The 15,803-nt window shown below is 50.9% G+C and overlaps 1 protein-coding gene across 1 annotated transcript in view; it reads right to left on the bottom strand.

Moving 5' to 3' along the window:
• EVL (Enah/Vasp-like) overlaps positions 1–14,786 on the bottom strand; it is a 116,422-nt gene extending 101,636 nt beyond the window's left edge. Inside the window, exon 1 of the mRNA XM_090271390.1 lies at positions 14,533–14,786. Within this exon, the coding sequence (XP_090127516.1) occupies positions 14,533–14,537 (5 nt within the window). The 5' untranslated portion in view covers positions 14,538–14,786. The remainder of the gene's footprint in view (positions 1–14,532) is intronic.
• Positions 14,787–15,803: the final 1,017 nt, after the last annotated feature.

Below are 15,803 nucleotides of genomic sequence, written 5' to 3'. Positions count from 1 at the left end.
TCAGTACATAGATATTTGGGTTATTTCCACCTTTTCTTATTATGAATAATGTTCCCATAAACATTCACATGCAAGTTTTGTGTGGATGTAAGCTTTCATTTCTCTCGGGTATACGCCTAGGAGTACAAACTCTGGGTCATATGGAAACTCCATGTTTAACATTTGGGAGACCTGCCAGACTGATTTCCAAAGCAACTGCACCCTTTCCCACCTCCCCAGCCATGGGCGAGGGTCCCAAAATGAGATTTATACACACACAGCCACCTACCCAGTGTGTAAGGCTACCCGCCTCCTCGCCGACATCTGCTACGATGCCTTTTTCATTCTAGCCGCCCTACGGTGCGAGCGGTGTCTCACGGTGGCTTTGGGCTGCACCCCTCACGCCTCACGAAGCTGTGCGCCTCTCACGCCTCACGGGCCACGTGTGCACCTCTTCTGGAGAAGGGTCCGCTTACACCATTTGAGCGTTTTAAAATTGGGTCATTTGTCTTTTTATTATTGAGGTGTAAGTTTTTTATATACTCTAGATAGAAGTCCCTTATCAGATGTATGATTTGCAAATACTTTCTCCCATTCTGTGAGCTGTCTTGTCATTTTCTTGATAGAATGGTTTGCAGCAGTTTTTAATTTTGATGAAATTTAATTTTTTTCTTTTATCATGAGTTTCGGTGTCGTTTCTGAGAAACCACTGCTTAACCCAAGGCCATGAAGACTGACACTTACATTTTCTCCTATAAGACATTTAAAGTTTTGGCTGTTACATTTAAGTTCATGGTCTTCTTTGAGATCACTTTTGTCTATGGCGTGAAGCAGGGGCTCAACCTCATTAATGCTTTTGTATGTGAATGCTCAGCTGTCCCGGCATTCGTTGAAAGGCTGTTTTCCCCACTGAGAAATGGCATCTTTGTCAAAAACCAATTGCTCACAAATGCAGCGGCAGGGAGTCCAGTTTTGGACATGCTGAACTTGAGGGCACTGTGCTGGATTGCCCTGGGACTACACTGCACCTGTAGGAAGCCACGTCTTCTCTTCAGGGCCCAGGAACCAGCCCAGGGAACGCAGGAACCACTCGGTGAACGACAATCCGCTGCGCGGTCACAGTCACGCCGCCTCACCGCCCATGGACTCGGACACGCGGAAGCCATTCTGCTCTCACGAGGGGCCAGCTGGCTCTCTTGCTCGTGATGCTCTTCTAGTCGGGGCTCTTTCTTTCCGGGGCTTACAGTTCTATTTGCACAGTGACCCAGACTGAGGAGAGCATGTTCCTTCTTCCCAGGAAAGGAAGTGTTTATAAACAGCACCACGAAGCTGCTCAGTTAGACATCTCGGCCGGTCCAAGCAAGCCACACCAGGACACACCGGCTCCAAGGCGGGGGGGTGGAGGTGCGTTTCTGTGTTGTATAAAGGGTTTTGTTCACGGGCCAGGCCTGCCGTCTTTCTGTGTGCAAGCCCAAGTGAGAGAATTAAAATTAAAATGTTTTAATTGCTAATGGGCTTCAGGTGTCAGAACTCAGTGACAGAAAGGCCCTCAAAGGGGCTGCAAATTAGAGATATACCATGAATAACTAGGAGAACCGGGGACATTTAAGTAAGGTAAGGCCAGACGTTCTGAAGATCACTGTCTTCAAGGAACTGAGAAGCCAACTGGAAGAAAGAACAAGTCAGTTCAAAGAAGAGCAACACAGAAGACCCAGAACAGAAGATAACATCCCTGGCCGCGTACTCCGCAAATGCAAATCAATCCATCTCAATAAAAATAAACAAATAAGAGCTGGTTTGTTCATACCTCTTCTCTGGCACTTGCATCTCAGATGCCCTGGGCGCCCCTTCTTGGCTTTAAACTCCTGAAGGCCCACCTCCCACGCACGTCTGTAGCCCGACCCCCCGCGCCACTGTCTGGCGTACGCTAGGCATTCCATATGCACCTCGTGAGTAAAAAGTTAAGCAGATACGATACATGAAAACAGGTAATGTATTTATACTACAGATGTCTGCACTTTAAAAATCCATGCTTACCGAAATCATGGTTACAGTAACTATTTAACGCCACCTGTATTGCATAAAATAACACCCACGTGTGCTAACGCCGCCCACATCAATCACCACGTGCGCTTCTCTCAAAGACAAAAGCGGAACGAGGTCAAAGCACTGGCCTCCGGGGGCTCTTCCAGCTCCGAGGTCTGAGAGCCTGCCACCATCACTCCCGTTTCTCTCCTGTCCCAACGCCTAAGCTCCGTGACGAAGCTAACGGTTTACAACCGTGCAGACACCGAGGGCGAGTGGCGGACGCGCTTGCTCACCCGTGCCCACCACCAACTGTACACGCCCCGGAGCGCAGTCAGCCTCGAGGCTGCGGTGGCCGTGGTGAACAAGAAGAGGCCCCACACGACTTACTTCCTTACACATACCACTCACAGGTCCTTTAAACTGCGAGTCCGACCCTTTCCGCTGTCTCTGCTGTCCCCTGGTGTCTGGTTCTTACCTCCCGGGATCTGATCAGTTCTGACTGAGCGCCCTTCCCCCTACTGAAAACTCTCCAGATAACCGGGGGCTCCTCTAGAAAGGATCTGCTCTTGCTCTGACAGGGAGGCCGACACCCCAGGGCACCGTGACATAACCAGAGACTGCAATGACTCCAAGCAGCACCCCAGCTCCAGAAAGGGACCGCTGGCTTCTGGCTCGCCCTTGTCACTGACCAGGGCCCTTATGAGAAACCTGGGGTGCTTCCCAGGGCTCCGCCTCCTAGGCAGGTTCTGAACGCCGATTCCGATGCGCCCAGGCCCACGAAGCTGTCTGAAGCCCTACTCATCTTAGCCGACAGGTGCCTCGCGGGGAGAAACGGCGCCAAGCGCCAGGCTTACCTGTCCCTCGCCTCCCAGCTCTCCGCGCGGCAAACCCTGTCCCCTGCTGTGCAGCTCCCCTACACCTTCACACTGGTTTTCTTTTCTTTTTTAAGATTGTATTTATTTATTAGAGAGAGGGGAAGGGAAAAAGAGAGGCAAACACCCGTGTGTGAGAGAAACATCAATCAGTTGCTTCTCACTGGTCTCGATCTGGGGGCCTGGCCTGCAATTCAGGCACATGCCCCGACTGGGAATCGAACCGGCCCTTTCAGTTCCCAGGCTGGTCCTTGACCCACTGAGCCACACCAGCCAGGGCCTGATTTTCTTTTTTAACATTTCACCTGTTCTTGTTCTTAGTAGGACTGGCCCAAACAACCTGATAAACCCCCACCAGAAACAGAATCCCCAAATCCACCCCAAGCTAACACGACCTCTGTTTAAGACTGAACCAGAGGGGAGCCTTCCAGCACAGCACTCTTGCTGGTCTCTACAACGTCTGCAGTTTTGACTTCTGAGTCTCTCCCAGGGAACTGCCCAAACTGAGACTATGAAGCACTCTGGGTGGTGGGAAACAGAGACTGGGAATTACTGGTGACGAAGGGAAAACCAGAAAATCGCAATTAAAATAAAAGTGTCAACCAGAAGTCATTCCAATCTACCACCCAACATGCCTTATTGCCGGAAACGGGGATGTGGGGCTCCATCCAGAACAGGAGCTGCAGCAGCTGGGAGCTCCTGGGCTCACAGAGCAGACACCACACAGGAACGCCAGCTCCCTGTGCGCCTGCCTCCGTCTCCCCGCACCGCCCCCCCCCCCCCAATGCCACTGAACACGGGCTGCAATGCCAGCCGAGTCCAACTACCGTACCACAGAGCTGAGAACTGGCTCCCGTTCCTGCTGTCCTGAGCAGGGGTGAGGGTCGGGGCCGCACAAGGCACAGCGACTAAAGAGGAAACCCGAGCGTCCCGCCCCTGTTACCCGCCCGGCCTGTGACCCCTAGGCAAGTGACCTCTGGAGTCTGTCCCGTGTCTCACCTGAGCGGTGAGGGGCTCGTGCATGAGCCAACAAGCATTTATTGAGCACTTAGTACCTTCCAGGTTCCCTGCTAGGTGTTGAAACCACAGTGCTGGGCAAACCAGCCCTGCTCCTGACCCCAGGACTCGGTCAGTCGTCCTCGCCCTGGGGCTGTGCATTTCATAACTGAGAGACTTTAAAAAGACAAGACGGGAAAGAACAAAACAACAAACTGAGGCAGGGGCCTTGCACGGGGTCGGGGGGCGGGGAAGGGGGCTTTTCCAGTGTTTCTGTTGCCCTGGGAGGGTTAAAAGCACCGGACTTAGATGATTTCTAAGTTTCTGACTCTAACTCTATGATTTTACAAGTGACTATGTTTTACTATGTCCAAGAACCCTGTGGTTTCATTAATGACGGGGGCGGGGTGACTAAGGGTAGGAGGGGTCTTGCCGTGCTAAAACCCCGCCTTGAAAGGTCACAGTGCCTGGGAGAGAGGGGCCTCCTGGGATCCAAATTCCAAAGCCACAGGCATCAGGCCATCACTGAGACTCTGTCCCAGGGGGCTGCGTCATGCCGGCCTGGATCTGTTTCTCCAGGCTGAAGTACCACACACCAAACTGTGCTCATGCATGGATCTGTCGTGTCTGTTTAACGTGAATGCTATAACTTAATCTTTTTCTTTAAAATCAACTCACTATAATAGCAAGAGTATTAGCCCTGCTGAACAGTAAGACATATTACAGAGCCCCTTTAATTAAAAGTGAGGTATTGGCACATAAATAAATACAGACCAATGGAACACAATGGAAAATCCAGAAATAGATCAAATTAATTAAGTATAACAAAAGATGGCATCTCAAAACACTGGGAGAAAATGGAATTTTGATTGATTGATTATAAAGACCTAATTGGCTTTATTAAGCGGCTCATGAATCCAGCAGCATCTCATCTAACAACTAGAAAGATGCTCCCAGAAAAAGGAATTTTTGATGAGTGTTATTAGGAGAACTGAAAAACCAGACAGAAAAGTATAAAATTGGGTTGGGCCCTCAAACCATCTTAATTCCAAATGGATCAGAGATTTAAATGTTTGGGGAAAAAAACAACAAAAAGCTACGTCTACAAGTGCTAGGAAAAACACAGGTGAATTTAAACTGGGAGCATAGAAAACCTTCTAGCAAGAAGCGGTGAGTAAAGAGACAGGAAAAGAAAAAGAAATCTACTGACTTTCTCCATAGTAAAAATATCCACACAATCACGTGCATTAAGACGCCCTTCTGCCTCCTTCCGGCTCCTCCTGCCTTACCTGTTTCTTACTCCAGCCACCTCTGAGGGACTCAGTTTGCCCAGGTTCTGACCTGCTGCCCCAGGGGTGTCACAGGAGCCCTCTCAGTACCCACACGGGAGCACTGATAGGTGACGGGCAGTCCCTTGTCATATGAAGACAGCAGCTATGGATGGATGGATGCTTCTCCCTTTTGCCCCTAAACATCAGTCCTAACCCATAATGATCGTTTGTACTGGCTCTTCCTCCCCCCACTTCACTCCCCTCCCCCAATCCCTGCTCCCAGATGTCACGTGCCCTTTAAGACTCCTCTTACACGAGCCTTTGTCTTGGGTACAGCTTCCTGGGGAACCCAGTTAAAATACCGTGAAGTTAACACACTAATTTTTTCTAATGTACAGAAAAATACTTAATTAATAAAATTTAAAACGGATTCCTTAGAAGAAGCATGACTCCCTACTCCCTAAGTGTGGGCTGTGAATAGTGACTTTCTGGAAAAGAGGGCAGCACGAAGTGGGGTGAACGAGCAGCTTCACAGTGATGACACCTGACAAACTACTTCAGCCAGGCGGTCAAGGTCAAGGTCCACAGCCGTAAGTCCTGCGGCAGCACCTACCCTCTGTACACGAGGAACGGCAGGCACATCACTGCGTGGCCTTCTCCCTAAAACAGATCACCCCAACCTAATCATGAGGAAAACAGGAGAGAAACCCCAACAGAGGGGCTCCCTACAACACGCCCACCCAGCACTCCTTCCAATGGTCCAGGTCACCAAACACAAGGAAAGTCTGAGAAAGCATCGCAGCCAACAGGAGTCTAAGGAGGCATAGTAACTAAATGTCGCGTGGTGGATGGGATCCAGGGACAGAAAAAGGACACTGCCGGGAAACAAGGAAACCTGAATAAACGATGGACTTTGTTAACAATAATTAGCAATATCAGTTCATTAAGTATAAAAAATGCACCGTGTAAGATGTTAATAGGGGAAGTTGCGTACCTGTGGGGGGGGGTATAGGAACTCTCAGTAGTATGGGCTCAATTTTCCTGTAAATCTAAAATTGTTCTAAAACATGAAGTCCGTTAATAAAAAGAGAGAAGGACTTTAGAAAGCACTGCTCCGTCTCTGGCAGTGGGGCCCGGGAGCTGTGCGTTAGAAGGAGCGGCACGCGGTGATTCCCACGCTCCCTGATGAGAACCACCCGGGACACTGAGAGTAATAACAGTGCACAATGTCCTTACAAAGAAGTAACAGGAAGGAGCACCCACGTGCCAGCCAACGAGGCGTGTCCCCTGGCAGCAGTCTGGAAACAGCGGGCCAAAGCTCGGCCACCCCAGTGAGGAGCCCTGACCCATGAAGCACACAGGGGACAGCTTTCACTGTGGACGCCTGGAACGCCGCACCTGGAAGGACCCGTGCCATGCGGAATGAACGGCACGGCTTTCCGCCCATTTTAGGGACAGGTGCCAGCATCACTATTGACTAAGCATCTACTAAGCGCCAGGCAGAGCGCTCAGCTCCAGGGACCCAGCGGAGATGCAGACACCCTTCATGAAGTACAGGAGGAAACCTAAGTAATTACAAACGGAGCTTCGGAAGAGGGGCTCGGAGGAGCCGCAGTGAGAACTTACAGCGAGGGGCCCTCGGTCAGGCCAGGGGCCGAGCAGCGCCTCCCTGAGGAGGGGGCACTGGAACTGAGATGTGAGGGCTAAGAGGTCAGCAAGGGGAGAGGAAAAGGAGGTAGACCCCAGGTCACCCGCAGATCAGAGCACCAGACGCAGCTCCGCACACAGGCCGGAGGACGCGTAAGGAAGGGACCCAGGGCAAATGTATCACCAGGGGAAGGACAGGGGAAGGCCCGAGCGCTTGCAAAGCAAGCTGTCCAGCGCCTCTACAGACCCCGGCAGCAGGTCGTCGGCGCTCTGCAAGCCATGGCGGTTCTACCCTCGGAAGAGAAACACACGCCAGCCTGCGTTTCCCTTTGTATCACGGCCTCTGGGAATTTCGCAGCTGAACATGCGCAACGGCAGTAACTGCTCCTTAATCTAAACGCTCCAGTATAGTGACCTCTACCCCCAACGGCATGTCTCCTGCTTTGCTTTTACTTCCAGTGCCCTTTCACGTCCCTTAGAGAGGATGTCCCTGAGCCTTTGTTAAGAAGCCAAAGCATCAACAGCAACGGGTTTCCAGACCAAAACATGATCACACGTGGTCGGTAAGTTATGCAGTGCCCTGACAAAAGGGCAGAATATTTGGAATCAGAATCGTCCCCGATTTCTCCAGGGCTTACCTACCACTTCACAACAGACTGTTACAACAGACTGGGGTGCAGGAGGCAGATAACGAACCCCGACTGAACACTATGAGCCAAGAACCTCCTATGCGTCCTCATTTGATCCTCACAAAGCCCTGGGAAGGTGTGGAAGCTCCTTGCAGAGCTCAGCAGGCACGTCCTCCCCTCCCCGTCTCTGTCCGGACAACGGGTGGCTCCTCTCATGGGAACTGCGTGTGGGAGCCTGTCACGCACCTTCTCACTCAGGTTTCAGAGGCTGATGACCTGCCCCACAGCATTCAGCTTGGAAGGGGCTGCTCCGGGGCAGACCCCAGGCAGGCCCGTCTGACTCTGAAACCCAGCCTGCTAAGGGTGCAGGGGGTAAACTCAAAACTCAAACGAACAGACACGCGCCAGTGACCTAAACCCCAGGGCGGGGAGCAGATGTCTTTCGGGGGTGGGGGGGCCCGTAAAGCCAGACAGCCCATCTGCCTGCACAGGAGCTGCAGGAACTGCAAACAGGGCTCCCTCCACCGGCGAGCGCAGGGAGCCCCGCCACTTCCCGCCGCCTCGGGTCCCTTTCCTGGCCCTTCCTTTGCCTTTTCTCCTTTTGGGGTGTGGGGGGCAGGAACCTCCAAGTTAAGACCTGGATTAAACTTCCCTTCATTAACTTTAGCTTCCTCTCTCTCTTCTTTGTTTAAAATTAACATGCTTATAATCTGGAGCAATAGCTTTAAAAATGTTTCTCCTCTTTGGTACTAGTCATACCATTTTGCTAACTGACCTTAAGATGATAATCAGAGATGGGCGCATCCTAACATATATGCACACAGAGATGTAGCATCATGGCATTTTTCAGTGACGAAGTGCTAAAAACAGGCTAACTGCCTTAAAATTGGGGTACTGGTAAATAAATTATGGTATATCATGTGACAGACTATTAATCAACTATTTTAAATATTTTCAGTGAGTATTTACCATGGGGAATGCATACATTCACATGCTAAATGTAAAATGTCTGATACACATGCTTAGCACAATATCGGGTTTGTAAATATGTTACACTTACACAAGAAAAAATCAAAGCAGCTGAACCGCATGTTTTATGTGACTGTCCCTAAGCAGCAGGGTCCATGCTGGTTTTGAAGAAGTGGTAAATCTCCTTTTCCCCACTGTTACCGATACATAATTGATACAAAAGCGGGTGTGGGTCAGAGGCTCACAGTGCAGCAATTTGCTCACATATACTGTGTGATGGTCACCGCCGTAGGTTTAGTTTACATCCTCACTGCTGATTTTTGTTGCCTTCTTCATACCTCTCTATGTTTTTTTTAAAAGATTCTATTTACTTACTGTAAAGAGAGGGGAGGGAGGGAGGACAGAGGGAGGGAGGACAGAGAGGGAGGGAAACATCGGTGCGCGAGAGACACAGATCGGTTGCCTCTCCCACGCCCCACCCAGCAACCCTGGGACTCAAACCAGCGACCTTTCGGATCGCAGGCCAGCCCTCAGCCCACTGAGCCCCACCAGCCAGGGCCCCTTTCTATGTTTTTAAATTCTTGATATTCAACATATACTCCATTTAAATTAGAAAAAAATATTTTTTTTTAAAGTAAGAGAAAATTGCCACCAGAAATTACTTCTATGGGGATCTTCTCCTTTCGGGCCAGGAAGGAGAAAACTGTACCCTTGACGAGGGGACCGCTGTCCTTACACCTCAACCCTGACGTCAGCTGGGCGTGCCCTTCTCCAGGGCACCATCACGTTACTAAGCGCTGCTGACAGTCGTTCAAGCCTGTCGTCCGCTGCAAGGTTCACATGGGGGGGGCATACATATCCCCTTAAAGGGCAGAAATCTTTACGTGAAACAATGCTGATATATGTTCATGTAGCTTATTTACGTGTAATGATAAAACTAGGTCTCCATCGTTTGTTTACATAACTAGATACGAACAAAACTACCCAACAAGTGAAATTCAAACTGCCAGCACTTTCACACAAGGATGAAGTTGCTCTAATGAACAAATCATCGTCCACAAGGTAAAAACGGTAACGGCAGTGGCCTGGGAACAGGCAGACAGAACAACAGAAGAGAGCCTAGAAAGACACACACACACACAGGTCCCACAGCTCCGATGGCGGGTCTTCCTAACGTGACTCCTAAGGACACTGGGAGAAATGCGACCCCGTCCCGTTCTGCAGCACTGAGTTCAGAAACGTCCCTGGACCCAACTGCAGCAGCCAGTGCAGGCTAACAGGGGTAAATCACGGCTGTGCCTGTGCCCCTTACAGTGTGCCCTGCAGTCACACGGCGTTCCGTGTTGCTCCAAGATGGATAAAGGGCCCTTGGCCCAGATGACGCAGTTCCCTGGCACGTGACCAGACCCGAGAGATGCTGGTCCGGCCATACCTTACACATACCAGGCTGGCCCTGAGGGCGGCAGGTACGCTTTCTGAGGACGGGAGCTGATCCTCAGTCAGACGTCACCAGCTGCAACCATGCACTCCCAGAGAGGATTCTGGGATCCAGATGTTTGTGCTGCCATTCAACTTAGAAAACATGGCTGATATCTCTGCCATAATATTTAATGACAGAGTCAAGTATCTGGTCAGCCGTTTTGAAGAAAAATTAATTTTGATCTTTAGCTCATATTCCAATCTGAAGAATAACTTAAAAAATGCTTACATATGAAACAGAAAAACAACTTAATACATAACCAATCTCCTAGGAGAATGTTATTATAAACATAAGAAATCACGGGAAAAGTCACAAAGAAAATGACTTAATGACATAAAAAAACCTCAAACTTTTATATATCAAATCTTTAAAAGATAAAAAGGGGGGAATGCTCACAGAAGAGACTGTTCCCAACAGACAAATGACTAAAGTATATAAACAGAAGTGTATATTGTGTATGTGGGTTATTTGTTTGTTTAGGTAGCAAAGGGATGTAGAAAGGGATCTTTCTGTAAATCTCTTAGGGATGGGAGGTATTTGGGGATTAGGGGGGAGGTCTGGTTCCTTCCACCTCTTTACCCATATGTAACCCAGCACACCAGGCAACAGTCAGCCCTCAAAAAACGATTTCTGAAAGAAGATATGAAAATACATTAAGGTCTGTTAGAGAAAGGTCTATTATATTAAAGTGTGTTAGAGCAAGGATTCGGGCAGTAGACTAGAAAGTCAAGAAAAACTCAGACATAGCCTTAAATATGCGAGTAACTGAATCAACAGGGCTTTTTAGTGAGTGCATGTGGCCACGTGCCCCAGGAGTGCATCTCCTTCCAGACCGTCATCCACAGGTCACGTCTAAGTATTCTGGTGAGATTACTTAAGTAAAATGGTGTGCTATTTTCATTTAAAAAATTCAGAATTGAACAAAAAGGAAAGTGTTTCTCATGGATGAACCAAGTGGCTTGTTTATATGTGTCCAAATCCAATGAGCTGAAAACAGACGTCATGAATAGACGATGAATAGACAGACCCTCCTGACTTATTCGGGTCTATTTGCCAAAGTCAAGTACTTGAGGTCTGTGTAAATATATGGGTATAGGTAGGCGCTCAACTATAAACAGTCTGCAACAGAAAACCATGTGAAAGTGTCAGCAGCATGTTTAAAAAGAATCTGTGTAAAAAAACAAATGACTTAAAGAAGAAAGAACTGAGTGACTCATTTTGGTACAGCCGTATAAGAACTTTCATTTCCACGTCCATGTCTTTTTTAAAAATCTGATCCAAAAGAATGGGCTCTGAGAATGCTATTCCACTATTGTTGATCAAAAACTTAAATATTCTATTCAAGAGGACCAGATAAAGAGAAATTTGTATCATATAAACAACAAAGGAAATCGAAACAAGAGAAAGAAAGAGATATGGAAAGAAGAGAGGAAAGCACCCAGTTCTAAATCCTTCGCTTTGCAGCAGTGATTTTCTACCGGTGAGCTGCAAGAATTTTTAAAACATGCAATACCTGACTATTTCATCAAACAAAAAATGACAACCGCTAACACAAGAATAGACATCCGGTGTAAATGAATCAAAATTACAGCATTTTTTTTTGTTTATTTAATGTCAGATTGGCAAAAAATACGTTTTTTGGTGTGCCTCAGAATTTTAGAATTACTTTATGTATGACATGAGATGAAAAATGTTGAAAATCACTGCTTTACAATAATGATCTGAACTAAGCTGCCATATTTTCAGTCAATTATATATTAGGAGGAATTAAAGATTTATTCTTAAAATTATCTTGATTCCAGAGCCTTTCACTGACAGGCAATCTAATCGTTCCGACAGAAAACAAGAAAATAGGTAATATTATTCTCCACATCTTCTGAAACCTAGCAACTGAAATCCCCAGAACTGAATATTGACTCAAAGTGCCCCTGAAAAGGCAAACATCAGGGACTCTTACTTCCAGTAGCCACAGACGGAGCAAACCTGAACAATCCTCCAGCTGAAGAGAACTAGAAAAGCAGGCAAAAATAGAATAAATAGCTGCTTGTTGGCATGGGGAAGGAGGGCAGGTCAGAGGCTCCCAGAGGTGAGCTCGGTGTTCGGGCCTACTTTCCCTGGGGAGAGAAGCTAGGATCTGGGTGTTGGTGGGGGCGTGAAGATGCTGGTGAACAGCTGAACACTAGGAGGAAGGGTGAACAGGACAGGCTGGTCATCTTACAAACAGCGTAGTTCCTGAAACTGCGCTGAGTGACTCCTGATCATAAGTGCCCCATGTGCCTGGAAAAAGCAACTGTGAGTTATCGCTAAAAGAGAAAAACATCATCTTAGGCCTCCTATTATTTCTACGAACAGTTGTGCAAATATGTCCAGCACACAATTACAAAAAAAGAAAACTAGGCACATAAGGAGATAAGACAACATGAATGAATGAAAACCAACAGAAACAGACACCGGACATGACTCACACGTACTGCCATAATCGAAGTTTAGATAATCATACATATTGTGTTCAAGGACATAAAAGACGAGACTGAGTATTTTGGCAGATAACTGGAAACTATAAAATGAGAAACAAATAGAAATTAAAGAATAAAGAAGATATAACTGAAATTAAAAACCCAGTTGACGGGTTTAATAGCAGATTATTATAGCAGAAGAGAATTAAGTGAGATTCCTAGAATGGAGGACAGACAGACAGAAAACACAGAGGGAGGACTGAGAAACACAGAAGACACAGTGACATGTTCTAACACATATAATTGTAGTCCCAGGAGGGAAGGTGAGAGAAAATAGGGCAGAAGCAATATTTGAAGTATTATGGTCAATGACATCACAAAATAATGAAAGACATGAAGCCACAGACTCAAGAAGTCCTAAGAATTCTAATTGTAGGTTTAAAAAAAAACAAAAACCAAAGACAAAGAAAACATTTTAAAAGCAGCCTGGAGAAAAGGCAGACTACATATAGACAGAAACGATTCAGGATGAGATAATGAGATATCTTTAAAGTGCAGAAGGAAACAATGACTCCTCAGGAATTCTGCAATTACTGAAAAACTCCTCTAAGATGGAGAAAAATGTTCCCAACTTAGACGGTGGTGATGGTTGCGTAACTGTGAAAATACCAAAACCACGGCCCTGTAGCCTTTAAATGCGTAAATTTCATAGTATGTGAGTTACATTTCAATCGAGCTGTTTCGTTTTGAATGAAGGTACATAATGACCTGTGCAAACAAGCACTGTAAGGCTGTCACCAGCAGACCTGCGCTAAAGACATCCGAAGGGCGTCTGTAGGCAGAAAGGAAATGACCCCAAATGGAGGACGATAAATGGGGCTTTGCGGACAGATGGGTAAACAGAGCTGAGTCAGCGGTGCTGATAAAAAATAAAACTTGGCCCCTTTTTCACAAGTTCCACAGCAATCAGTTGCAAGTAGACTGTAGGTCTGAGTGTGCATGGCAAACCAGTACGATTTCTAGATGCTTTAGGAAACCATCTTCTTTATCTACAAAGCCAACTTTTACAAACGTGGAAGAAAAAGGCATGTAAACCTCAGAAGAAAAGTGGGCAAGACGCTGGAAGAGGCACTTCCTGTCCTGGAACACAAGGAAAAGACGTGCAAGCTCAGTGGTCTGCAAGGAGTTGCGCTTAGAGCCACCGCGGGGCCCCGCACGCCCACCGGCGTGGCTACAGCTGGCGGCTGACGAGGCCAAGTGCAGGCAAGGCGGCGGGGCGCGAGGACGCACACACGTGCGGGCAGGAGCGCACAGCTGTGCAAGCCCGTGGGCAACGCCGCACGGCATGGGCTGCTGACGTCAAAGACAACGCGTGCCTTCTGAGCTAGAAATGTCACGGCTAGGTCCACGCCCAACCAACACGAAGGCCCCAGGAGACACCCAGGGGCGCCCCTAAGGGCAATAACAGCACGTGCTGGGCGGATTCAAATGTCTGCCGTCTGCATACCACGCAACGCAGCAGGGCAACAAAGATGAACAGTCGCAACAGAACAAACGGATTTCGGGAGCGCCTGGAGTGAAAGAAGCCGGACACGAAAGGACACAGGTTATATTATTTCGTTTAAATGAAGTTCACAAACGGGCAACAGGATGCTCCAGGCACCGCAGCGCGGACGGGGGTGTGTTTAGAAGGAAAATCACAGCACACCCGGGCAAGGACGCGCTTGTCGCCCGGCACGCAGGGCTGGGCCACCGGGGCCGCGGCACTGCCGAGTTCGCGGACCCGACGCCCGCCCGGCGGAACGCGGCCGCGCGACCCACGCCGCCACGCGGGGCTGCTTGGGTCCTGCGGGAACCCGCGTGCGGGAGGAGGGGAGGGGGCGAGGGAGCGGGCGGGCCGCTCGGATGGAAGGGAGGCAGCGCTGCACACGCGGACCCCAGCGCGGCTCTCAGCCCGGCAGCGCAGCCGTGGGGGCTCCGGGCCGGCCGTCTCCGGGGTGCGGGGCGCCGGTCCGGGCTCGTGCCACCGCGCGGCCACACCTGCCCGGGGTCCGCCCCGCCCCGCGAGTCCCGGGCCACCCCCACTCCGCGACACCCCCGGGTGCTCCCACCGCTCTCGACACCCCTACAACTCCCCCGAAGCCAGCCCCGTGCCCCGCGCCGCCCGCCGTGTCCCCTCCCCGCCGAGGCGCCCGCGCGGCTCACCTCATTGTCGCTGCCGGGGCGGGCGCGCGGGGCCGGGCGCGCGGCGCGGGGCGCGGGGCGTTAGCGGGGCAGCCGGCCCCGGGCGCGGCGGCTCCGCGTCTCGCTGGGCTGCGGGGGGCAGCGGGGGCTCATCTTCTCGGGGCGCGCTTCCGGGCCGCTAGCTGCGGGGAAGGGCTGCGACGGCCGCACCGGACAGCTGGGCCCCGGCCCCTGCCATCTTGGCGGGCGCGTGCCCGGGCCGGCGTGTGCGCGCCGCCGCCCGGGAAGGGGGCGGGAGGGGAGGGGGCGGCGGCCCCCCGCTCCGCGGATGGAGAAGCGGGAGAACGAGCTCAGCCCAGGGGCTGAGGCTGCGGGGGCGTTCCTCCGCCCGCCGAGGTGGGGTGCGCGCCTGTGCGTCCCTCCGCCCGCGGCCGCCGAGGAGAGAGCACGCGGCGGCCCAAGCCCGACACAAAAGGCGCGGGGCTCCACCGCCCGCGCCTCCGGGAGAGCGGCGCTGGGAGCCGCGAGGGGCGGGGCGGGCCGCGAGGGGGCGGGGTCGCGAGAGGTGGGGCGGAGCTGCGAGAGAAGGCCGCGGCGGGGGCGGGGCTTCTGGCGAGGGAGGGCGTGGCCTCTATGAGAGGGGCGGGGCTTACGGGCGGATGCGGGAGCGGTCGTGGGGTTAGGCGGAGCCCTGGGTGCAGTGGGTCCTAAAGGAAGTGGGGCGTTGGGCGGGCACGTGGAGTGCTGCGCCCCTCCCGGCGCCGGGCGCCCCCTGAACGGGCGAGGTCAATGACTACTCCGCCGTCTGTGCGTGGTGGCCAGGGGGTTCCCCCTCCTCCCGCCCTGCGGTGCGCCCCGCCTGTTCCGACGCTGCGGGCAACCCGGATCAGAAGGGCGTCGAGGTCGCCAATAAAGAGCCAAGGCTGGGACCCGGAGTGGTGGCTTTGGGGCGATCGCAGCACCTGAATGGTGTTCCCCAGCCCAACAACAGCCCGGCCTAACGCCACAAACCATGTGAAAAATCACAGTGACAAACAGAACAAAGTAGGTCGTCCAGGTTTTCTCCGCTTGTGAATTCCCATCCTTTCTAAAGGTTAGCGATCCTCGCTGCTGGCTGGAAAACCTAAACCCGCAGGGTCTCACCTCCCCATATCTAAGTAGACAGAGTTCTTGTGCTTTCTCAGTACCGACGCCCTCTCCCTTCTGTCGCAGTAACGTAGAAATCATGTCTCCCTTTCAACAGGAGCATATGTAAGGCCTGCAAGGCCTTTTCTTGGTGCTTTGGGGTGGGG

The sequence above is a fragment of the Furipterus horrens genome, unplaced genomic scaffold (assembly GCF_987537825.1).
Source record: "Furipterus horrens unplaced genomic scaffold, mFurHor1.1.pri manual_scaffold_3, whole genome shotgun sequence".
In the NCBI taxonomy this organism is placed as follows: Eukaryota; Metazoa; Chordata; class Mammalia; order Chiroptera; family Furipteridae; genus Furipterus; species Furipterus horrens.
This window is presented reverse-complemented; position numbering and strand designations above follow the sequence as displayed.